General features: G+C 46.7%; 1 protein-coding gene across 4 annotated transcripts in view; it reads right to left on the bottom strand.

Annotated features, from left to right (window-relative positions):
• LOC144822446 (uncharacterized) overlaps positions 1-26,642 on the bottom strand; it is a 354,287-nt gene that overhangs the window by 141,824 nt on the left and 185,821 nt on the right. For all 4 annotated transcript variants that reach the window (XR_013608621.1, XR_013608622.1, XM_078679990.1 and 1 more), the window contains exon 4: positions 9,091-9,156. Coding sequence is in view for 2 of the 4 variants with exons in the window: in XM_078679990.1 (XP_078536116.1) it covers positions 9,091-9,156 (66 nt within the window). In the remaining 2 variants the exon portion in view is untranslated. The remainder of the gene's footprint in view (positions 1-9,090; positions 9,157-26,642) is intronic.

Here is a 26,642-nt window from a genome sequence, read left to right as displayed (position 1 = left end):
CTACCATCGCAGCAGTCAGCTGATCATCTGGAATTGCCCCTAAGTAGGGGCACTGGTGTGAGATACCAATAAGTGGGTATTTTAGTGGCCGTTTCAATGCTCCCCATATTGTGGGCGGTGTGTTGTGCACAGTAATATACTTCTTCCCACTCCAATCAGTGAGTTTCCCAGTTCCATTTCCCAACGCCTTTGGCCTGTCAATTTAGTCTGGGGGTGCTGGGCATAAGAGGCCATATAGTTTGGTGATTAGACATCTGTTTGATGTCTTGGTCACTATCCATTTTTCAAAAGCAGTAAGGGGGTGCCTCAGAACAGACTGAAAGCTGCATTAGTGGTCGAACTCTATCTGGTTCAGCCCTGGGGTAAAATCCACATTATCCACTGTTGTGTCAACGGTAATGGAAATGATGTCAAGCCATTCCATTCACTCACTCGGTCCCAAATGTCTGAGGCAGATTTGGTAATCGGCAACAGATAGAGGCTTCTCGGTCGAGCATGCTTACGTAAAAAGGGAATTCTCCACAAGTGTTACCTGGCAACTGCTCTATCCATGAAGGGGCAGTGCCTTTCGATTCCTCCCGAGACCATTTGAGTAGGACCGGAGATGTGCCGCTTGGTAATGATGTCGAAGGTTCAGAATACACAGCGCACCTCCCCGGGGGTCTATAGCTCTGCTCTTTCTGCATTCGTCAGTGCCTGTTAGCCCATACAAAGTGATGCATATCCTGTTGCACAGCCTGAATAGTCACAGCAGCCGGTTCAACTGGCTAGGCCTGAAATAGGAATAAATTCCTACGCAGAATCAAAATTTTCAGGGTGGCTACGCGACCGAGCCAACCTGGCTTTATGGCCTCCATCTGGACAGATCTGCTTTAATGTGTTGGCGTAGGGTCTTATAATAAAGGTATGCAGTCGCTTTAGCCATATGGGCAAGCTGAATACCCAAGTAAGGGATGGAGGTGGTCATCCGCTGTATAGGATAACTACCAGGAAAGGTCATCTTAGTGGCTGCCGAAGGTGAAAGGTCCAGGTATTTGTGAATGTTGACCTGGAAACCTGCTGCCTGCCGGAAGGCCTCCAATTCCTCAAGAAAAGCCGGGAGTGAAGTAGATGGCTCTTTCAGGGCCATCAGTGTGTCATATGCATAAGGTCTTGTAGTATGATCCTCCCCTCCAAAATGCCAGGTTTGTCCCGAATCCACTGGGCCAAAGGATCCATATAGAGTGCAAAAAGCAGGGGTGAGAGGGGAAACCCCTGGCGTGTGCCCCTACAGAAGGGGAACGGAACCGAGGTCTCCCCATTTACACAAACAGTTGCATGTGGAAGTCATTGCTGAGAAGCTATGAACAGAATCTCCCAGAGAGTTCAAAGTGTTGGAGCGTGGCTTTTAGGTAAGGCCAATGAACCCAATCAAATGCTTTCTCAGCATCAATGAACAAGAGCGTCTGTTCCTGATCCAAACGTTGGGCTTTGTCAATTAGGTGCAAAACCAATCAATCAGGGTTCTTATAGAGTGCATCTACTCACCCGTGAGGGTCTCAAGGAGCTGAGTGGGGGAGTGGGGGTGGGGTAGAGGGTGAATCTGTGGTTTAGTCGAAGAGCCAGGTCTTGAGGTCCTTCCTGAATTGAGGCAGTCAGGGTGATTGTCTGAGGTGCAGAGGCAGGGTGTCCCAGGTCTTTGCAGCAAGGTAGAAAAAGGATTTTCCTTCAGCAGTGGTCTTGCAAATCCGTGGGTTGGTGGCCATACCAGTTGGGCAGAGTGTTTCATATTATCATTGCATTAGCGGTGTGGTCCGAAAACCCGCCTAGTCTGTGTTGATGAGGCTTGGTAGGAGGGGGCCTAAACGTGCAGCCAATATGCCAGTGAATAGCTGTATGTCCACATTGAAGAGGTATATTGGGTGGTGGGAAGTACATTGACACTGATCCTTGCCAGGTTTCCGGATAACGACAGTGGAGGTCCCTAGCATGGAGGGTGGGATCAAGTCTGGGCCTTCAATGGAATTGAACAGTTGAGTTAGGAGAGGAGCAAGAGTTGTGCAGAATATTTTGTAAAATGTCACATGGAATCCATCTGGGACTGAGGATTTTAAGAATTTTTGTTGGGCGATAACAGAAATAACCTCTCCAAACCGAATTGGGCGATCAAGGTCAGTCGCCTGTTCCCATCTGTCACTTTAGACAGGCTTATTAATTATTTCTGTTAATTCAGGGGCTATTGTATACATAGTTAAATGGAATAGGTTACCAGGGCACCAATTTACAAGGTGTATTTTTAAAAATTGCCCCATTGAGTATAAATTTTGGAAAGGACAACTCAGCTGCCCATCCTTCTCAGGTTGATAAAATGAATACCCTAAATTTGGTAGTAGTAACATCAGGTATAGCATATAAACACAACAGACGTGTGGTAGAACACCCTCTCGAAAAATAAGGTAATATTATCTTAATAATTAGTATTATTTTTGTTGTTATTGTCTCATTTCACTCCCACCCACTGCATCTGACGACAATCACACACTTATTGCTGTTCTCAGCACAATGCTTCATAGCACTCCACCGTAACACCTACTCTTGCACTAAATAAACCAAAGCCAAGCCTTCCATCCCATGGTATGCACAGCAATGCAACATCAACAAAACACACATCTGCATTAGGGCTTAAAAAGACTAAGGGCCAGATGTAGGTCACCAAATACCGGTCAGTAACGGCCGATTTCGGCCGTTACCGACCGGTTTTGGAGATTGAGATGTAGGGGGCCTTAAATTTACCGATTCGGTATATTTACAGAATCGGTAAATTTACCGATTCTGTAAATTATCGAATCGGTAAATTTACCGAATCTCAAGTTTGTGATGTAGGTGGCACTGAAAACAGTGCCACCGGCCCTTAAGAATTCGTTATTTACCATGACATACTATGTCATGGTAAATAATGAATTCCTGTGTACATGCACATCTGTGCATGTACACCTGTGCCATGTGGCACACATACATGCCCTTAGGGCATGTATGTGTGCAATATAGCACACAAGCCAGAATCAGGGGTGCAACAGGGTGTCAAAGTGACACCCTGTCCCCCTTGCAAATTCGGTAATTTTACTGAATCGGTATTTACCGATTCGGTAATTGACATTGATTCCCATGGACCTCAAGGCCCATAGGAATCAATGGCAATTACAGAATCGGTAAATACCGATTCATTAATTACCGAATCATACCTATTCGGTAATTCATTTGGTAAAATTACCTAGATCCCGATTGCCAGTTCTTAAATACCAAATCGGTATGATTCGGTATTTAAGAATCAGTAATCTGGGATTACCTACATCGGGCCCATAGTGAAGATCCAAGCCATCTCACAGTTTCAAAGCATTTAATGCTGCCTAAAAAGTAATATTATTAAATACGGCAAAGGGAAAGTCCAACCACTACCTAAATACAATTATGCAGGTCAAAAAATCAGAAGAAAGCCATCTGTATTACACTGCATCAACTCAATTGTAGTTTGTGCCCTTCATTTAAATATATAATCACTGAATTAACAAACTAAACACAGCCAGACTCTAAAAACAACATCGCAAACAGTCCCTCTGGCAAATCAAGCGAAGTAACTTCCTCATAGCATTTCGAGCTTGCACTTCTTCCAAGGACAAACAAGTGAGTCGGGGGCTAGGATCACCCACTGCCTAAAAGTTCTCTCATACACGTTTTAAATTCCTCTCTTGAGACTGAAACATTCCACTGCTTCCTACCACCTATCCAAATTTCCACAAGTGAACCCAACCAAACTTTTCAGCTATTGCCCTTTTACCACTTTCCCTTCCCTTGGTTAAATCGTTATGAGATCATTCATCAACCAATTCCAAAAATACTTTAGACCTACCAGTTGCATTCTGGTCTTGTTGCAGCACTGAAAAACAACTTTGCAGGTAGTTGGTAATGCTCTAAACATAAAGAGGTGTCCACTGCTTCCTAGTGTGACTAGAATTGCCAATGGGACCATCAAGTCCTGCCTGCTAGCGACCATCTCCACCTCCATAGACATCTCCTGCAAAGTTTTGGACTGATTTACTTCTTTTCACTTTGGCAGAGACCTGTGTGCTCAGAAAGACCCATTCACAGTCACTTGTAGTGTCCTCCAGGGCTTCATATTTGCACTGAATATTACAAACAACCCTGCACCCGGCCCTTATGTCCAGCAGTACATCCCCCATAATCAGTACTCAGATAACACTTAGCAATATCTGAAAGTCATTAGACGTCAAGCACTTCATTACCCATGTCCAGTCACCATTTAAATATGTCTACTTGAAGCTAAACCGGGCATCGATGGAGTACATACGCATTGAGGGCAGAGCACTTTACTCCCTAATCCAGTCTTGTTAGACAGCTTCAATCCCTTCCTCAAATATATTGGTGTTTACATAGGTATTAATTTTTCTCTCAATGACCATGAGAAAGAGATCCTGGAATCATAATGCTAGTCGAGTGTCTTGTCAATGTTAAGTGATTGCTGCCTTTGAGCTGCTTTTGCACTACTGTTCAGTCTCTCGTCCTGCCATAGATCCACAATGACAGTATTCAGCCACCAGTCTCCCAGACACAACACTGGCTTTATTGTTGGTGCTTATAAAGCACTGACCTGGCACACAGGCTCCTTTCTGATCACCTACCAGTGGAAATCATCAATACTCTAAGACATTGCCGCTGTCTCTCACTGCATGCCCGCATCAAGTTGTGTGATTTACAAAGTAATCATCTCCTGAGAACCAGACGAGCTTCCGGGCATGCTCCACATCACTGGCAGCCTTCACACCACATGCCACTCTCCCTTCGCCAAAATCTATAAAATCTAGATAGGGTCCCGCTTCGCCTGCTGACTTCACCGCTTCTCGAGCTGCTGCATCCCCTGGAGGGGGAGAACCTTCCGAGGCCGTATCCATCTGTGGGGGCATTCATCTGCACGCCGCACGCCGCACGGGACTCCAGGGACCAGGAGTCCGTGCGTGAGTCCACCTGTGAGTCCACCTGTGCGGAGGCCCGCCACCACGCCCACCAGCTCCTGAAAACGGCTCGCCTGCTGACTTCACCGCTTCTCGAGCTGCTGCATCCCCTTGAGGGGGAGTACCTTCCGAGGCCGTATCCATCTGTGGGGGCATTCATCTGCACGCCGCACGGGACTCTAGGGACCAGGAGTCCGTGCGTGATTCCACCTGTGCGGAGGTCCGCCACCACGCCCACCAGCTCCTGAAAACGGCTCGCCTGCCGACTTCACCGCTTCTCGAGCTGCTGTATCCCCTGGAGGGGGAGAACCTTCCGAGGCCGTATCCATCTGTGGGGGCATTCATCTGCACGCCGCACGGGACTCCAGGGACCAGGAGTCCGTGCGTGAGTCCACCTAAGCGGAGGCCCGCCACCACGCCCACCAGCTCCTGAAAACGCTACCCGGCCACCGCAGCGCGGGACGCGCCGGACGACGCCCGGACAAAGGGCGGACAGTCTGTGACAGTCCGGGACAGAACGAGGCTGGGCTGGGTCATAAACCCTGGCCCTAATACGCTCCTTATACAGTGAGACTTTATAACTTATTTGGTCCATGTACAAACTTTGTGTTTTTTTTAAAAACCAGTGCCACTAGTTAGTGGTTTGTTTTATTCTGTGCAACTCATGAGAGCTTTATTTCGGTTTCTTTTTTTTATAAAGTTATGACCAATTAGTTTTAAGTATGTTTAAACAAAAGGCTCTTTCTACTCCATGCACCTTGGACAACTATCTAGTTAAGGTTGTCAATAAAATTAACAATGAAAGGCGACAGTCGTTAGGATTAAGCCGTTCCTCTTTTTCTCCTACAACCTGTCCTGTCCCTGTTTCACTGGCGATGGACGATAGTATTAGTCTTAATAATCCCGATATTTCCGATAGGGAAACGCCTGTGCAGTCCACTTCCACTCAAGTTGTCTTGGATGACTCCACAGACTCTACAACACAGCATCTGCCGACTCCTATGAAAAGATTAGTCCGAGCATGCAGGAAAGCACAGACCAAACGTGGGGGTTCACGTACCATAAGAAAAAGAGCTGCCACTCCTCCTAAAAATATAGATAAGGATGATGGTGATACGGCCGAGGATGAGGCTGTTAAACTGGATGCTGAACGACTTAAAAACTTAGTCAGTATCATTGACTCAAAGATTAAGGGTATTATTAAACCTTTAGTGGCCAAACTTGACCAGCTGGCCGCAGAAGTTAATAGATTAGGAGGACTCCTTAACAAGTATGAGGAGGAAGTGGGTAGTCTAACAGCCCTAACTAAGAGAAAGACTGATCAACAGGATGTTCCTTCTGGGGGGGTACATGTGGTAGTGAGAAAGTTGCTCGGACCACTCCGCCCGTCCCGCCCCCAGTCTGTCATGATAGGCAGGATGTAACAGTCGTAGAAAGGAAAGAGGGCTGGACTAAAGTAAGGCGAAAGCATACTACTAACCTGCCTCCTGATTGTGCACCATACGTGGTAGTCTTAACTAATGTACCCCCCCCTGAGAATGAGAATCACCAGGAAACACATGATTCATTAAAAAATAAAACGGTATCCTGGTTGCATAGACACTGCGGTTTCCCGACTGCTTATTCGGACCAAGTTTTGACTACAAGAAGGGTCAACTGGATAGGGAGTTCCAGGAAGTGCTATAGGGGAGATTGTGTTATTGTTAATTTTAAATACCCTCAACATGCTGCCACTGTACTCCTGAGAGCTGCCTCTCTACCAATTACTGATAACAACGTGTGTGCCCGCTCGCTTGGTTTTTTCTAAAGCCATCTTAACACTGCCCCTCACAAGAGTAAAAGAAGCAGATTCTGCCCTGTTACCCATAGGCCATACCCTGATATCACATTGCCAAACCGTTTTCAGGTTTTAAACTCCTTGGACGTAATTGATTGACTTGTCCAGGCAGGACAGCCCCAACCCAAGGAGACTATTAGCCCTCGTATAGTTGTCTCCGAAGAGAATATCTTGGCCCCAGAGTTAATAGTTATATCGGAGTCAAACCTGGTGGGGGATTCAGGGAAGATTATGGAATGCGAGGATGCAAGTAATATAAATCAGAATGAGAGTGCGAGTGTCCTGATGTTAGACAGGGTTGGTACAAGAGATAAAGGTATTACAATCGTCAGTTGGAATGTGGCAGGACTGAAATCTAAGGAGAGGGATTTGGGATGGTTAAATTTTATCGATGCCCATGACATCCTATGTTTCCAGGAAACATGGTGCAGAAATGATGTCAGTTATGAGGCATATGTCTCCTATAACCTACCGGCGGTGGGTGTGGGACCAGGTAGAGCCAAAGGTGGTCTTTTGACACTTGTATCGATTCTTTGCCCAATTGTTGTTAAAAAGTATATACCAGTGGGCGATCTTGTGCAGATACTTTGGCTCATTGAGGACAAAGACCATAATATTTTATTGATTAACTATTACAATAATATTTTTGATGGCACTAGGGTCAAAGTAGTAATAGATTTGGCCAGTGCCATCGAAGATTTATGTTCGGGAGTGAATGTGGTTTTTGATTTTATTTGGATAGGGGATTTTAACACTACACTATCTGAACTGTCATCACTAAAGGTTTGCGGGGTCACTAATAATGCCGGGTGGGATGTATTGCATTTTGGGCATAGCAGCTATGGGGAAGTATTGAATAAGCTCATGGGCTGTTATGATATGGAAATACTGGAGTGTTGTAAAGATGTAAATGGTTTACCCATTCCCACCTTTAAAAACCGACATTCTAGCTCCTTAATTGACCGTGTGATGTCTCCTCCAATATCATCTCTTGCTGTGCCCCCCCTAGAGTCGATGTAACCTTATTAAGTGACCATAATCGTATCATCCTGGACACTATTCTTTGGGCAGGTAGCGCAGTCAGTATAGGGAGTACAATCACTAATATAGAACCACATAGGACTAACGGAGTATGGCTTAGATGGGCAGGGGAAAAGGCTCAAGAATTAACCAGCTCTATAATTAAGGAGAACCTGCTGGGCATTGTTTCCATTTTGGAAAATAGAACAGATCAGGAGAAGGTTCTATGTTCTTTTAATGGAATCAATAATGCTATTGACGCTAAGTTCACTGGACATAGTAGCGGGACCGGGATGGTTCGACCATTCCTGTACCACTGCATTAACTGATCTCAAGCAGGCATTAGCAAAAAAGCCAAGGGATAAAAAGAGTTTTTTTGGTATAAACCCAGGTTATGCAATGCGTGTAACCACTGACAGCTTTAGTAGGTGCAGAACAAAGAAAACCTTAGTGATGAAGGAATTATAACTACAGACACAACACTCAGACATGCCCTTAGACATCTAAACCATTCGTAATTAAATCTTTTTTTATCTAAAACTGTTGTGGATACGTTCTCAATGTCTATTTCAGCCTAGTTGCTCACCATGCAGCTAAGCACCCACAACAGCATTAAAACCACACACAGTCTGAGGAATAACACTTTTAAGCATTTTTTTAATTAGTTTTCTCTTATGCTAGACCACAGATGATCCAGGTATAATTTAGTCCTATGGTTTACCTGCATTGTCAGTGATAAGAGTTGCAAGAGTGGATGCATGGAGGGTGATGGAGATTGATTACTTCTATAGTTGACAGTGTCAAAGGATAGGTCAAGACCTATGAGTGATGCACAGTTAAGATAGTGAGGGCGTTGACTGAGTGCTACAGTACTGGAATGTTGGTTGCATTATCCAAAATCATATCTGTGATGGTGTTTTTAACTGATATAAGGTGACACTGTGTTTAGCTTAATAGAAGCTGACTTCCTCGATCATGTCCAAACGAGTTTCTTTTATAAGGTTTAATACTGGGTTTATCTTAGTTCCAAGACCATTACAGTTTGGTAATTATAGGATTTGAAACTTAGAGATATAAAATGACGAGTTCAAGATCACAAAATCTTGTCAAATTGAGACTAAAAGAAAATAATATTATAAATCTATGATTTTATGATTCAATCTCATCTCCCATCATTAACTAACATCAGTAAAAACATGTTATCATTCAGAGCTGGGACCTGCTTACCTTGTTCGACGGGGTATGTAATATATTTGTATTCTGGGTGAGGTGGTGGCTGCTCCACATGCTGTGCTGAGGAGACAAGAGTTCAGACAAACATTGGTGAGAAATGCTGTTCTGAAGTGATTAAAATACAGTCTGCAGTTGGGAATCACTGAGTATGGTTACTCCTGAGAATTTGTTTAATTGGAACTGACACAAATAAATGCAGTGGAAGTCGCAAAAATGTATTTACAGCCAGAACCTGCATTTTCAAATTTTTCGAAAACATTTTTTTTTGTCCTCATAAATGCCACCAGATAATGTCAACTCTAGATAGGCTTTCTCCAGGCCACTAGCACAAACCAGCTGTTTCCTCCCTGGGGTCTGTGGATAGCCAATGGAGATTGCCCAGAGGTAGGTTGTTTCCTAATCCAACTCCCATTCACGATATAGCTTGCCACTTTGGGAGGACAGGACCACTAACCTCTGGCATAATCATTGGACTCATTTGAGGTTATCGCTCAGCCCATGCATTTAAGGCAAACCAGATCTTATTGGCGCTTTCCCCACCGCACAACATATCTAACCGCCATGATGACCATCCAATCTCAGAAGAAACCACCTGTTTACGTTATATAGGGTTTACTGGACTCCAGCGAAACTATCTAAGCTTTCAGCAGAACTATACTTCTGTCCAAGATGTAAGTTTCCAGCTGCGGACGACAGACATATGTTTGCCGATTGCCCGGACATTAGGAGTTACTGGAGTGAGGTGTGTGAGTTCTTAGAAGAGGTTGTACTATCCCCAATTACTTGTAGTCCTAGATTGATTCTTTTTGGTCTCTCCCCAGATTTTGATATTCGAAATTGTACCTTACAGTTCATTTTCTATGTTATTGTTAGGAGAGAGATTTGTAGGGAGTGAAAGTCTGTAAACCCCCCCAGATTCGTAGACTGTCTAAGAAATTTTTCGAAAACATGATCTGAAAAATCATTCTCTTTAATAGCAGTGGTGAACTTTGAAAGTTATAAGGACCGCAAATTGTGCCTTATGAGATAGTGAATCAAGGCCGCTTGACTTTCCCCATGGAGGTTTGGGAGGGTTTTTGCGCCAAGGAAAATTAGCAAAACCAGAGATAAGTTTTGTATTTAACATTTTCAAATAAATTGACTAAAAACTCACAAGTTTTGTAGAAAGCTTCGAAGAGACACTCATTAATTATTTTAATACATCTTACCCCGCCCATAGCGGATGGCTTGACAAATTTGAAAACAAGGGGCTAAAATGGGCTAATTTTAATAGTGCCCCGGAAAAAAAAGCAATAGGTTTTTGCAGGCAGTTAAAATAATCTGAATATCCCATTTGGCATGATGTCCTATCATTTTTCAAGATGTGTTAGGCATATTTCTTTGCTTCTACATTCCATTTACTTTTATTTGTTCACACTGACACATTCAGGTAGATTCTTGGTTGTATATTGTGAGTGACAATTGGAATGGGAACGCTGGTAATTTTCCGAGGTCCAGGGATCTCAAAATCTCAGGAAATAGACAGCAGAACTATTGCTCAGGTTAGACAAATGTCACTGGGCCAGATACTAGAGCTAGTGCTCAGATTAGAAATACCTTACGTTCAGACAGCAAACATACAACCTGATTTAGAGTTTGGTGAAGAGGGTGACTTTCACAACGGCAATGGCGTACCCTCTCCGTCAAATTGGAGGTCCGTCTGCGTGATATACAGTCAGGTGGACCTTCTGTTTGTCAGTGACGGTGACTACACCGTCTCCGTCGCTGACATAAGGTCTAGTGAGTGTAGAGGGTATTCCCCTGCAAAGGCAACGGACTGCCCTATCTGCCAAACAGAAGATCTTCTGGCCTGACATACAGGCAGACTGAAGACTACTTCGTCTTTGTTGCTGACAAATTCCTCTGTTGGGCCGGCAGAGTAAGGACAGCCGGAGGTTTGGCCATTCGCTCGCCTGTCCATTTTAGAGTGGTTGTTCCAATTGCCAGTTTTTGCTGTCCGCCACCGGTGGGTAAAACTTGGCGGTAAGCAGTGGCGGCTTCTGCCTGTGGGTGTTGCGGCCGTTGCCAAAAGTGCTCGATCATATTTCATATATTTTTTAAAATCCCTTTTTTTCCTTCTAAATAATATATTCATTTAGTCTCCATGACCATTAGTGAAAACAGCCAGGGACTGTCTGCCCGAGCAGCCCCAATCACTGATACTGCCGTCATGACTAGACGCAGGCAAGTCAAGTGACGTGACTGACCCCTTGCGGGCGCAAAGAAGCCTAAGTGTTTGCCGGCTGAGAACCTCACAGCCCTGAAGGCTGTGATGTCATCAGCTTGGCAAAGACCTAGCTTCAGGGCCCAGTCTCCACCCCCTGATGGCGTCGAGGCAAAGTAAGCCCCGGGCGTTTTAAATCCAAGCCCGGGATCACTAACCCTTCACGTCAATCAGAGAGTGGAGACTGTCACCACACCCTTTCCCAACTCATTACAGGGCGTGGTGGGACCCACCCTGTAAAGAATTGGGAAAGGGTTGTGGCAGGCGGGAAGCTGAGGATTCGAGTCTGGCAGAGTAGCGTATGGATTGGCCTAAGGGTCAGGAGTTGTCTGGGAGCCTGTGCACGGCAGAGGAGCTGAGCACCGAGACGGCGAGGCAGCAGGTAAGTTTTATTTTATTTTTTTCATGGACGCTGTTGGTGAGGGGGAGGTAGGGGTTGCATACACTGTAAGAGTGACCGGGCTTGTGCAACGTGTTCCTGTAGTGTTAAACTAAAATTGCTGTAGGAACTGCTTTTTAAAGGAACTGCTTTTTAAAGGATCGCTTGTTCCCCTCCATAATTACAATCAAAAGAGAGGCCTGCTGGGTACGCAGGCCAGCGGGTTGCACAGCCCCTCCATAATTATTCACACTGCAATGAATTGTGTGGTTACTGAGTTTATGTTCGTCTCGATTCATTGCTTATTGTTTTGGGGGAGGCTCGATTCATTGGTGTATTGTTTTGGAGGGAGGCTCGATTCATTGGTGTATTGTTTCGAAGGGAGGTGAGTATTCATTTTCAGTTCGCTAAGAATTTCCCTCCATGTATATAAACGCAATCCCCCTTCTTTAAGTGCAAAATTTCCAGTTTTGGTGAACACGTATAACTCTTTGCTACTGCCTCGCAAAATACCACTCAGATTTTTTCAGTTTTACAGCTTGCATGTTTTCAAAACATAAATAAAAGGCATTGTCATTTACAATGGCAATAGCTCAAACTTTCACAAAGGCGAGACCTATTGCATTGCAAATGTTTATTAAATTAATGTTAACCTATCTAAATGAATGCCCAAAGAAAGTAGCCTCTTCCAGGTCAGGTCTTCAGACTCAGAAGGAGATGGTTTCCCTGATTAGTGAAGTGGCTTCTGTGGATGATATGCTTTGCTAGAATGAAAAGCCCCTTGGGGATTTTGGAAGAAATGCGCGTGTGCTTCAACAGTGTCAACACTCAAACTGAAGTACAGCACGGATCTGACTGACAGTTGTCTTGAATAGGGACATTACAGCAGTCTGGTATGAGCCGCTCTATTGCATCTATATACCTCTATACACTACTTCTAAAATGCCAGATTGCAATCTGAGCCTCAAAGAGCCAATAGAGTGCTTACAGGGTGGGGGGTGCCCCTTTCTTTGCACCGACAGTTGCCAGACTCCCTATTGTAGTCCTCTCCTTGGAAGCTCCCTGCTGTAGGGACGCCCACCCGTCCATTAGACTGAATCAGTGGGGATTTACTTTAAACCGTAAATTAGAGCCCTGGGCCACACTGAACAAACATGGCCAAATGAATGCACGAGTGGCTCTGCTGAAGCACAGATCACCAGGCCAGCCTGAGCATCAGGCGGACCGGGCCGACACAAAGGCCGCCATTAAACCCTTGTGGAGCGGTGGCCACACTCCAGCCACAGCAGGGTGTGTGAAAACCTAGAATCAAGACGCCAGTATACATCGGACATGCATGTGAAGCCCCCAGGCAGAGGGCGGCCTCCATAGACTCACATGGCGGAGTCTGCCAGTTTGTGAACATCTATTGACCACGCTGGACCCCGGGTCCCACAAGTGTCGATGTTATACTGACGAGCTAGGACATACTGGGCTGAAGACTGGATATTAAAAAAGCGTATTACTGTGTAGTCACGGCTCTGTGCACAATTTCCTTGTTACGGGCAGAAGGGGTTGAACGTTTCCCTAAGCTTCGCATCCAAAGAGCCATTTCCCAGAGACAACTTCTGACCGATCATAGTACAACTATAGCTGCTGTGGCCCAAATATACCTTTTCCCAACTCACGGCAAACACTAAACGTGTACCACAAGGGTGCTACATCCGGGCAGACGCTCCAAGGATGAACTGCAAGCTCGGGTAAGCAGCAGTACTCATCTGTGCGCGGATTTAGGTAACTGTGAAGGGAGCACTCCCTGCTGTGCCAGCCACAAGAGGACACAGGCTGAAGATGCTCGCAGAGGACGGTGGAGTACTCACGCCATTGCCTGAGTCCGCTTCAGATCACTACATACAGCACACGTTCACTTCCGTACTTCCGTACTTTCCCACTTAGTGAGGGTAGCAGACGACTTGAGGGCAGCCTGGGCATTTAATGCTTCAAGTAGAAGCCTTTGGGGGAGCAGGATGAAATTTAGACACATACAAAGGAAACTTAATCTGACTTGGGAGGTCTAGCTCGCAGGGCTGTTTACACATCACTGGCACAGGAAATGTAGACACCAACAAAACTGATTGGAATTATGGCTCTCAGACAAGCGCTTGATTCCAGCAGAGGGCAACTCGAAACTCAACCCCACCCTCGGTGCAGTACTCCCCGCCGCCACCACCAATGGCCATGCTACGCCCACACTGTGCAAGGCTACAATTCTATGGTTCTTTATGTCTTAACACTGCAGGGATAGGCGCGATAAGAGGTGAATGCCTGTGTGTTTTGTTTCCCTTGAGACTGGAATGTAAATGCTGCCGCTCCCCCCCCGTGCACCCGGAGCTGCTCATCTCTCCACAGAAAGCGGATTCCATTACAGTGTGAGCAGAGGCGAGACATCTTCAAGAGCAGCCACCAGCCCCCGCGGGAGACGCCGCTGCTCGGCGGCACTTGAAGCAGGGCTCACTGTCTGCACCAGGGCTGGAAAGAGGGGCGCGTGGATGCCAACTCAGGTGCCATGCCACTGGCCAGCTAACGCCACCTGCTGGGACCCTTGCAAGTCTATTCTAATAATGGGGGAAACGAAACAACAATTTCGAGGATGCCCTACATAAGGTGGTGTGCAGCAGAAAAACACGTGCAAGCACTCGCACTTGCCATGACGTATCGTTTTCTCTTTTTCGTCCGTCCCACTTGGATGGACTTGGCCTGACTTCCTGCTGGCGTAAAAGGTTTATTATCTTCGTAATGGGGCCATCTGTTTGGACCCATAAAGAATTTAACAAACTTTTTACGCCAGCAGGAAGTCAGGGCAGTCAGTCCAAGTGGGACGGACAAAAAAGAGAGAAGAGTACGTCACCATGACCTCTTTCCCAATGGCCGGCCACCCTTTAGCCTAAACGGTGGCGCCGGCTAATGGGAAAGAGGGGCGGGGCTTAAAGCCCGCTATTGAATCTACCTCAATCTTATTAGATCTCGCCAGTGAGACTGCGCATGCGCAGCCATCGCAGGCGAAACCTAACAAAGTGAGGGGGTCATTAGATTTGTTTATTTTGAAAAAGAAAGTCCCGCTTTTGGAATTTGTTTTTGAAAATAAAAAAACGTATTGAAATGTTGACTGAGCCATAAAGAACCCTTTCAGTACATTGACAGGATGTGCTATGATGGTGATCCCTGCCAGTGGTCAGAGATGTTCACTGAGGCGGAGGACATCTCTAAATTCAGAGTACGGGGACTCGGTCAGGCCAACAGAGTATTTTATCCCGTTGTCTTAACAGATTAAAACCCGTACTCTGAAATCTAAATCAGCCCCATAGTTACAACAAAATTAACTATCAGAAAGCAGTATTGGTGAGTGTGTAAAAAAATCTACATCAAGTGTATAGATAAACATCTGTTATTCAGTGCCAAGATAACCTTCTGGATGAACGTGCGCGTTGCAAATACACATGTTATGTTATATTATATTATATTATATTATATTATGTTATGTTATATGATGGATTATGCAGGTATAGATAAGAAACCACACGTGTGAGTCTAGAAATTACAACACAAACAGCGGTTGCATGAAGTTCACTGTAGCAGTAACTAACCAACTCTGTAGGAACTTATTATAAATTATTAACTTTAAGTATACTATGGAAATGCAGCCATTTGCCTCCAATCATCAACGTGATATTCTCTTAATATCCTAAAATGTTGTAGCTTTATCATGTTTGCTCAATATGCTGATTTTCCTCAAACTCCATCTTGCCTATTTGTGAAAATACATACGTTTTTCCTTTCGTTCCGAACAGTAGCTTTTAATTTTGGGTAAATAAACTCAGAACCAACAAGCAAATGTTTGTCACATATAGCACGACTCCAGCTAGGAAGTAACGAAGCGCTGTACACTATAAGAAGGTTGGGAAATGATGGACACGATCGTGTACAACAAATGGGTATTACACAAATATACTTCACATTTTTAGGCACAGGGAGATTAAGTAATATACCCAAAATCACATGATGTTGAGTCATGTACCAAGGCCGGGACGTGAACTTCGATCCCCTGGTCCAAACGTAGCAGCTCTAACCACTAACCCACAGGATATACCTCCACTTCTGTTTTGGTAACATCTTTCTGTTTATTCACGATTGAGTTTGCAGCTGAACTCTGGGCACAAACTTAGTCCAGGGGGGAAATATCACCACATCATCTGTTTTCACTAAATGCACGCTTGAGCTTCGCTCACGGACATCATTTAGTGGTCGCCAGGGGTCACAGCTGCAACCCCTGGCTTGCCCATTGCTACTCCTGGCATCGCCTTTGCGACCTCTGCCTCATAGGTGGCAAAATCAGTGCCTGGAACACAAGAGCAGCTCAACCTAATGGACGTCGTTTGGAGCTTCATTTTGTTTTTATGTTTTTTTTGTCAAATTATTATTACACAAATAGCGAATAATGTTATTCACTATTTGCGTAATACAAAATGGAGTCTAATTGGCTGAAATATACCCTATCTGACAGCTAAGTCAAGAAAAAAAGGCTTTTAAATGTATGTTATGTTAGGCAGAATTTGTAGAGCGCACTGACACCATAAGTTTCCTGGCGCTAAAGGGTGCAGAGATTGCAAAAGAGGCAGGCTAACCGGTCAGAGTGAAGAGTCTGGTTTTTAGGAGCTTCCTGAAGTTCAATAGGGAGCAACTTGATTTGACTGACAGGGGAAGGGGGTTCCACAGTTTGGGGACCAAATGGGCAAACCGTCGGCCGCCAAACTTTTTAAGTTTTATGGTCGGTTTGACCAGCAGATGAAGGTGAGCCGACCGAAGATTACGCACCGGGCGGTGCTCCACAATCAAGGTTTTAAGGAAGACATGGCTGGTGCAATAGAGAGCTTTGAACGTCAGACAGCCGGTCTTGAAGGCTGCCCTTTGTTCGATCGGCAACCAATGTAGTTTACGCAGCAGAGGTTTAGCAGATTACCACTTTGGGGTTTTATGAATGAGTCTAGCAGCCTGATTTTGTACAATTTGGAGACGGCGAAGCAGTGATTGTGGAAGTCCATGGTACAAAGAGCTCGAGAAATCAAGGCGGGATAGCGCCAAGGGAATCACAACCTGTACCAATGCCGCATGTGAGAGTAAGTGGGCAATTTTGCGGATTTTGCGCAGTTGGAACATGCTGGAAGAGATCACAGCCCCTACTTGAGCCTTAAGGGAGAGCTCTGCGTCGATGACCACCCCGAGGCTCTTTACCGAGCTAGCTGGGGCGGGGGGAGGGCCCAGCTCCTTAGGCCAGAACTGGGGGCCCCAATGTGCAGGGCTGTTTCCAGGTAGGATAAGCTCCGTTTTTCCGGGGTTTAACTTGAGTTGATTATGGTTCATCCACTGCTGTATGTGGAGCATAACAGCTTGAAAGCTGTTTGCAGCATCGGGGGAATTGAGGGGGAAGATGATCTGTAGGTCGTCGGCATAGTTGAACACTACGATATCCCACCTCTTTAGTGAGTGGATCAATGGCCGGAGATATAGATTAAATAGCAGGGGAGAGAGGGAGGAGCCCTGAGGAACTCCGCAGGTCGAGGGTACCTTGGTTGCCCTGAAGGGGCCCAGACGGACTGCTTGCATTCTGCCCGAGTGGAAGGACTCAATCCACTCGAGGGCAGGACCCTGGATGCCGGCCTGCTCGACACGGTGGTGAAGAATGTTATGGTCCACCGTGTCGAAGGCAGCCGACAAATCCAGTAGTACAAGTGCCTGAGGTGTCCCCTTGTCTGCGTTCCTCCTCAGGGTATCCAATACTGCCAAGATAACAGCCTCGGTGGAGTGGGCCGGCCTGAATCCAGCTTGATTGGGTTCAAGATAGCAGGAGCTTTCGATGAAGTGAGAGAGGCAGTTGGTGACGTGGGCCTCAAGAAGTTTGGACAGATAGGGCAGGAGGGAGATGGGGCGATAATTGGAAAGATTTGCAGGATCGACTCCAGATTTCTTCAACAAGGGTACTAGGACAGCCTCCTTAAAAGAGCTAGGGACCGTACCAGTACTAAGGGAAGCATTCAGCAAGGGTAGTATGCAATCAGGTAAAGTGATACAAACGTCCCGGAGAACAGAAAGAGGGCAGCAGTCATTGGGGGAGCCTGACTTGATGCGGGCCGCAAGCTTGGCCAGAGAATTGGAATTAAGGGCGGGAAAGTGCATCAGGGACAGTTGGTTGATAAGGGAAGCGTCCGATGGTCTTACGGAAGTAAGGGGAGGAATGGAGTTCTTAATGTCAGCAATTTTGTCAATGAAGAAAGAGTTCAGGGAGTTGCAGGACTCTTGTGTTGGGGCCTGAGTGGGTAGAGTTCTGTCGTCCCTGGTAAGCTCGTTCATGACTTTGAAGATTTCTTTAGATTTGTTATGGGTGGAGAGGATTCTGTCAGAGACGTGTGTGGATTTGGCCAGAGAGATCGCGCCTTTATAGTCTTTACGGGCTGCGACGAAGATCGCTCTATCGGAATCGGAGTAATTACGTCTCCAAGTCCGCTCTAACTGGCACACCTTCAGTTTCTGTGCTTTCAGGGCACTGGAGAACCATCTATGTGAATTGCTGTGTCTGGTGCGTGGAAATTTGGTGAGAGGGGCGAACTGGTCACTGGCCGTCATTGGCCAATTGGTGGTGTCCCCTCCCATTGACCCGACGCTGGCGTCAGTGTCAATAGTGGGACGAGTGTTAGCAAGGAAGCCTTGGGAGTCGTAAGAGCTCCATTTGCATGATAGCCCACCTGCCAGGGGAGGGGCCTTGACCCTGCCACTGACTGTGATGGTGGCGTCGATCAGATGATGATCCGACCAGATGCAGGGGGAGATAACTGGGCGGGATAGCGCTACGTCATGGGTCCAGATATGGTCACGGGTATGACCATTAATGTGGGTGGGCGTGGAGATTTGTTGGACTAGATTGAGGCTGGTTAGGGCTTCGAATAGTTCCGTGGCATGAGGGCCAGCTTTGTCATCGTTGTACCAGTAATTAAAGTCACCAATGAGAGCGACTCTGGCGTGATGTGTCATAAGGTTTGCCAACTGTTCACTCAGGGAAATAGGGAAAGAGGGCATAGGTAGAGGGGGTCGGTATACGATTATGAGCGTGAGGGCGCCGTCCTCAGTTTCTAAACTGATGACCAGGTTCTCTACCTCCGGAAGAGCGAGGGAGGCCGTGGCGATGAATTTGAATTGTTTCCGTATAATGGCAGCCACTCCGCCCCCAGGGCGGCCTGAAGGGCGGTTAGCGTTGAGGATGTAGTATTCTGGGGGGAGGGCCGCCAAAATGTCTGGGTGGGAGTCTACAGTAAGCCAGGTCTCCGTAATTAGTAGTATGTCGGGTTTTTCAGTGGTGAGGAGAATGAATATGTCTACTTGGTGTTTTACCAAGGAGCTTGTGTTCAGATACATCACACGGATGAGTGTCTCGCTCCTCGCGGGAAGCGCTGCCCGCTTGCAGCTGTCAGGGGAACTGATCACCCTGCGTAAGATGCCGGCGGACTTGATACGCTCAGCTACGCCAGGGGAGAGCGGCGAGTGCGTAAATTGTAGCTCTCTGAGGGTGTTATCAGGATAGGAGAGGGATCGCACAGCGCCAGTGGCCACTAGGCCCGGTCTGGCGCGGACGGGTGCAGACGGGCTTGCCTTTGGCGCGACTTCGGCGTGCCCACTGCGCCCGTCCGCTGCGCTCCCTGTAGGGGGGGCCATTTTATGGCTGCAAGGGCGGGAGGGTCCGAGCACTAGTCCGCTCGCCTGCTCCTCACCCAAGATGGTGGACGCTGCAGGTCCGAACCCCAGGCAGCGCCTAAACGGCTGCGATGGGGCTAAAGAAGTGGAAACCGGGTGGCCGGTCCAAAAGAGGCAGGTCAGTGCTGCGCAGTTCGAATTATCAATTTAACAGAAGTCACAACATTTTTACAAACGGAATTAGTGAGAGACACAAATGAACAGTGCAAATTTTAAAATACACAGAAAATGCAGTACAAGCGCACAAGTCCCGGCTTCCGCCTCAGGACAATCACGAACACCCTATCAATCAGGGCTAACGTGAGGAATGACGTTTTTATGGCTGCAAGGGCGGGAGGGTCCGAGCACTAGTCCGCTCGCCTGCTCCTCACCCAAGATGGTGGGCGCTGCAGGTCCGAACCCCAGGCAGCGCCTAATCGGCTGCGATGGGGCTAAAGAAGTGGAAACCGGGTGGCCAGTCCAAAAGAGGCAGGTCAGTGCTGCGCAGTTCGAATGATCAATTTAACAGAAGTCACAACATTTTTAAAAACGGAATTAGTGAGAGACACAAATGAACAGTGCAAATTTTAAAATACAAAGAAAATGCAGTACAAGCGCACAAGTCCCGGCTTACGCCTCAGGACAATCACGAACACCCTAAAATGTTGTAGCTTATCATGTTTGCTTAATATGCTAATTTTCCTCAAACTCCATCTTGCCTATTTGTGAAAATACATACGTTTTTCCTTTCGTTCCGAACAGTAGCTTTTAATTTTGGGTAAATAAACTCAGAGCCAACAAGCAAATGTTTGTCACATATAGCACGACTCCAGCTAGGAAGTAACGAAGCGCTGTACACTATACAACAAATGGGTATTACACAAATATACTTCACATTTTTAGGCACAGGGAGATTAAGTAATATACCCAAAATCACAGGATGTTGAGTCATGTATCAAGGCCGGGACGTGAACTTCGATCCCCTGGTCCAAACGTAGCAGCTCTAACCACTAACCCACAGGATATACTTCCACTTCTGTTTTGGTAACATCTTTCTGTTTATTCACGATTGAGTTTGCAGCTGAACTCTGGGCACAAACTTAGTCCAGGGGGGAAATACCACCACATCATCTGTTTTCACTAAATGCACGCTTGAGCTTCGCTCACGAACATCATTTAGTGGTCGCCAGGGGTCGCAGCTGCAACCCTTGGCTTGCCCATTGCTACTCCTGGCATCGCCTTTGCGACCTCTGCCTCATAGATGGCAAAATCAGTGCCTGGAACACAAGAGCAGCTCAACCGAATGGACGTCGTTTGGAGCTTCATTTTGTTTTTATGGTTTTTTTGTCAAATTATTATTACACAAATAGCGAATAATGTTATTCACTATTTGCGTAATACCAAATGGAGTCTAATTGGCTGAAATATACCCTATCTGACAGCTAAGTCAAGAAAAAAAGGCTTTTAAATGTATGCTGTATGCATGCTTGTAGGTGAGTGTGTTTATCTGAGAGTGTGCACATGTGTGTGTGTATGTTTAAGCATGTGTGTGACTCAAAGTAGAGGTCCAATGGTGTGTGTTATCACTACAGCTTCCCCAGGTATTTTGGTGAATTGAGACCCATGGCTTCGCTGTCCGATAGCTCAGGTGAAAACAAAGATTACTGTGCATACAGACACCTCTAGGCTCAATGTCCTCCCAAAAAGGGGAGCACTAAATATTCAGGGTCTTAGTTTTACATTGTAATGGTCTGAAAATATGATTGAAGGAGCCATATCTCTTCTGAAAGAAGGACCAAGGGCAATATCATGAACATAACTCAGTGACCATGCACCACAAGCTCATAAGGGGTCCATGCACTGCTTATATCGCATACATTAACTCTGAAAATCTACAAGGAAGTACACAGTGCAGCTCGGAAACATGAAGGCACAACCACTGCTCTGCGTTTCCTTCTATGTGATTCACACAGCTCAAAAGTGTGCATGGACCTGTTGGGAGCCTGCACATTGATGGATAATAAGTTCAGGATACAGACCCAGGAACACTAAGTTCAACATCTATTAATACTGCAATCTATCAAAATAAAGTATAGAACACATGGTGCAGAAACAAGGCATGAAACTTGGCAACATCACCCTTACAAACGCGGTGACTACATTTATTGCAAATACCTTAAGCTGTGATTGATCTTCCCCAAAACCAAAGTGACCCAGAACAGTGGACACTGCAAAGAGGACAATGTTAAAGTGCGTTGTGCAACTCTCACACATGCCTGGCAGCAGTACAATCCACACACTGCTTTCAAATGAACTAAGTCCAAGATGCTTAAGAAAATTAATGTTTTGTGTCCTTGTGCTGACTTACAAATAAATACAAAAAACAAATTCATGTGTACAGGCCAATAATGCAAAATAAAGTGCATTTATGGTGTGAGCAGCACGACCAGATGGTACATGGCATGCTGCAAGTCATGAGGTTCTTTTACTAGCTCAGCTGCTGCTTAGGACAGCAGCACCGTTGACCATCACCAAATGAATTATGCCTAGCAGCAAACATAATACGCTTCCCCCCCAATGGAAGTGTAGAGAAGGCACATGCCCAGATCAGACATTAATAATACATTTATTACTCCAGCCCCTTCTTGCATCTTGAGACAAAGAAGAGGGCAGTGTGACACTGGCTTGAAATAATAGAGCACTGAGAAGCCCACAATATTTATCTCACGCCCTAAGTAGGAATTCATCATTCAGACAGTGTTAGCCATTTGACAGAAGAACGGAGTGTCAGAAAGGTGTTTACAAAGCCCACCCTCAAAAGCCCACCCTCAACCTTTTATCTGCTGCCTTAATACTTTTATCTGCTACCTTTCATCTCAGATTGTAACGCGGTGCAAAAATATCACCATTCACATACGTTCTTCACATGGCGTGGGGTTGGGAGGACGAGTTTGAGCCCCGGGTCATGGAACAGGCATGTAGGTGAGAAATCGGCAGCCAATGTAATGATGGGCGATGATGAGAAACCGAGACTCGTGGAAATTTCAACATACCACTTACATCTACATTTTGAGTAACTGGAAGCTTCTTCAGAGCACATCTTGAAAGGGCCAGATTTAACACTTTTTTAAAAAACATATTTTATTGAATTTTTCCCAATATAGCATCATACATAAAAAACAAATGTTCTTGTGTTATTTTTCAGTCTTCTTCATACCTTCAATTACGAGTGCATCGTTGAGGTTCTCAGACAACATGTCAAACATTTCAGTTACAGTCATGTGTATTATTGCTGATAGTCTGATTTATGCAGGTTTTCCCACTGTTGAACCACTTAACAATGATACATCGGTACCCAAGAGCCTGCAAAGGTGAAGGTGAGATATGAGCTATTTATCTCTCCCTCCGCCCTTCCTCCCATCCCTTTAACTCAACTGGCCCTGGTCCTCCCCCTGTCCCGGGGCAGCGCCCCTATTATCAAAATAACCTTCTCTCAGATATAGCATGTGCATGCACTCTATCTTTGTGCTGGGGCTCGATATTCTACATGCGTGTCTATATTATGTTCACTGGGTAGTCAAAGGAGAAGAAGCAGAGGAACGGGTGTGTGAGTCGACCGGCGGGGTTAGGGTGGAAACCCCCACTGGTCCTGTGCTACAGGGACTGGCGCCGGAGCTAGTGTCTTGAAGGCTTCCAGAATGGTGCCCCATTCCATGGAAATTACTTTTTTACGCAGCCCGCGTGCCTCCTCTCGCCTGATTGTCGCACTTTCTGCGCTACCCCATCTTACCATCTCCCCGTGTCAGCCACATAGTGATGGGGGCTTGGCTGATTTCCACCACATAGTGATGGCGTGCTTAGACATGAGCAGAGCCAGGTCTACGAAGCGTAGTTTTACTTTCTGGATTTTAGTGTGTCTGGTGATACCTAACAGGCAGTTACCGACTGTTCTCGGCACGGGGATACCCGCTGCCACTACAACAATCTCCACCACCTCTGTCCAGTACCCAGCAAGTACCGGGCAGGTCCACAGCACGTGGATCAGGTCTGCTGCTTCTGCCTTGCATCTAGGGCAAAAGTGTTGTGTATTTGGGAACATAGACTGTAATCTGCGCGGTTTCAGTTATGCCCTCTGTATGACCATATATTGGGAAAATTTGAATTTGGCATTTCGTGGAATTTTCCTGGGATATTCTAGGATCGAGCCCCACTGTTTATCAGTCAATTCTCTGTCTAAGTCCCTAGACCATTTAGTGCGCAGCTCTGTCAGGGTGGTGCCAGTATGTGTTCTAATACTTTTATATAGCCTTTTGGTAAGATGCCAGCCGTTGCCCATGAGATGTATTATGTGAACCAGTTCATATTGGGCAGGGGTTTCCCTGTGCGGGGCCCAGTGTTTCTTCACAAAGTGAAGAACCGTAGGGTGTGTGAGGTATCGTTTTTCTGTGACCCCCATTATAGCTAGTGAAATTACCATGATCCATGAGGAGAAGAATATTTTCTTCTCCTTCTTTACTCCTCTCTTTATCTTCCTTTCTCTTGTTTGGCTGTCAACATCTACGGAGAACTAGAGGTCGCCTGCAGAGCCATAGGAGATTGCATTAGTTTTACGGTTGGGGGGGTTTCTTCATGTTTGGTTGTCAGTTGGTCGCACAGGTCTACGCGTTTACCTGTTGCCCCCCTCCTGGGATACACTCGGAACACACCACCCGATGGCTCCATTAAATGAACATAGACCCCACGCAGGCGGGCAGGAAACAGACCCCTATAGGATTCTCACATGGAATGTATGGCCTAGGGGATAAAATGAAGAGAGGGCTGGTGTCGGCATACATTAAGCGGGTAAACCCTGACGTCATCTTGCTGCAGGAGACCCACCTCAAGGGAATGAAATGTGGGTTTCTGGCGAGAGGTGCATACATGGTACTGGCACATGCGGGATACACGGCGGGCTCACGGGGGGTGGCTATCCTGATTAAAAAATCCCCCCCATTTACGGCGACACGGACCTGGACAGACGCTCAGGGGACATAAGTGGGAGTATCGGGGACATGGGGAAGGCAGAGGGTCACAATAGTCTTGGTTTATGCCCCCCGCCCTCCGTAGCTCCAGGCCAGGATCCTCTCTGGCCTGGCTGATGTCCTGTTAGACAAACCAGACACATTATACATTATAGGGGGTGACTTCAACAACGTGATGCCCGCCCACAAGGACCGATCAGGGAACCGAACTGACGCACCCCCCGACTACACATTTGGCCAGGGTGATGACCACATTGGGCCTGATAGACGTGTGGCGGCATCTCCGCCCGGACACCAGAAGCTATTCATATTACTCTGGGGCACATAAGGTGCACTCACGACTGGACTATGTCTTTCTCCCGCGGTGTGTAATGGGGACTGATGGCGAGGGGGAATACCTGGCAAGGGGGATCTCGGACCACTCTCCCCTTCTGGTTAGGTCAGTTGGGAGACCTAGGGCTACCGGTGGAAACTGGCGGCTGACAGCATGGGATCTACAGAATCCCGAGATAGTGCAGGGTCTCAGGGCTGACACCAAAGTGTATTTTGTAGAAAATGTCGGGCGTGGTGGTGTGGGAGGCTTACAAGACACTGCTCCATGAAAGGGCCCAAAATCGAATATCGTGGGAGAAGCGGAAAGCACAAGAGGAGCTTACTAACCTGGAAACCCAAATTTTAGAACTGGAACAAACCTATCTGTCGGGACGTGACCCACAGGTCCTCCGACGTCTGACTGACACACAACAGTGATATAGAGCCCTAGCAACGGACGAGGCTAAGACACAGGCGCAGGTGACCCTCCATAGGACATAGGACGTTAGGGATAAATCTGGGAAACTGTTAGCATGGCTAAGCCATAAAGAGATGGACGCCCGATGGATAGGAAGCATAGTGGACCGCTGGGAGCAGCCACAAAGAGGAGATGCCCAGATAGTCCAGATGTTTGCCTCCTATCTCAAGGAATTCTACGGAGCCAGAGATTTGGGTGTACCGAAATAGACCATGGCTTACTTGGCCACTATACAAACCCCGATTTTAGCAGACGAGGACAAGGAGACCCTTGAAGCCGACATATCAGTCACTGAAATTAAAGAGGCAATAACTAGACTGCGCCCTGGGAAGTCCCCAGGCCCAAATGGACTCCCAGCCAAATTTTTTAATAAAGAGGCAGACCCACTGATGATCCACTTGCTGGCACTGTTTAGGGACGCTGCTCAAGAGGGTATCTTCCCGCTCGATCTTTGGCTGGCCACGATCATACCTATATATAAACAAGGAAAACCCCCCGAGGACTGCACGTCCTATCGTACAATCTTTCTCCTCAACCTGGAGGTTAAGCTATTAGCGACGATCTTAGCCCTGCGCTTGTGCCAAGTAATCTCAGGCCTGGTACATCAGGACCAGACAGGGCGACTAGACAGAATCTACTCCTAACACATAACTGGCTTATGGCGGTACAGAGACGGGAAGATCCACACATGTTTCTCTCCCTCGATGCTGAAAAAGCATTTGACACTGTACACTGGCCCTTCCTGAAGGCGGTTGTGATCAAATTTGGCATTGGCCCCAGGAAATGGGTGGGACTCCTCTATGCAGACCGAAGAGCTCAGGTTAAGGTGAACGGGATGTTATCTGATGACTTTCCTATCAGAAGTGGGACCCAACAGGGCTGCCCTCTATCCCTACTACTATTCGCCCTTACCATTGAAATAGTAGCGTGTAAGGTCAGACAGACAGGGGAGATACAGGGATTCCAAATATCGCAGACTGACACAGAGGAAGAAAAAATCTCACGCTATGCGGATGATATCCTGCTGTACGTCGCTCAGCCGGCTACTACGGTTCCCGCACTGTTCAGGCTCCTGGGCAGATATGGCTCCTTCTCGGGATACACGATAAATTGGCATACATTGATCCTGTACAGCCCAAGACTGGAGGAGACGTGGCCCCCTCTCCCTGGGGCCCTCCAGGTAACACAGACAGGATTCACGTACTTGGGGCTCTATCTAACTACAGATAGGAACCTCTTCTATCAAAGAAACATCCAGCGAGTGGTTACAAAATTTGCGGACGATGCTCTCCGATGAAAAGCCCTCCCCCTTACGATATTTGGATGCACTGCAAT

Source organism: Lissotriton helveticus, chromosome 3_1, assembly GCF_964261635.1.
Source record: "Lissotriton helveticus chromosome 3_1, aLisHel1.1, whole genome shotgun sequence".
NCBI classification, from domain to species: Eukaryota; Metazoa; Chordata; class Amphibia; order Caudata; family Salamandridae; genus Lissotriton; species Lissotriton helveticus.
The sequence above is the reverse complement of the archived record's forward strand: the minus strand, read 5'-3'. Positions and strand labels throughout refer to the sequence as shown.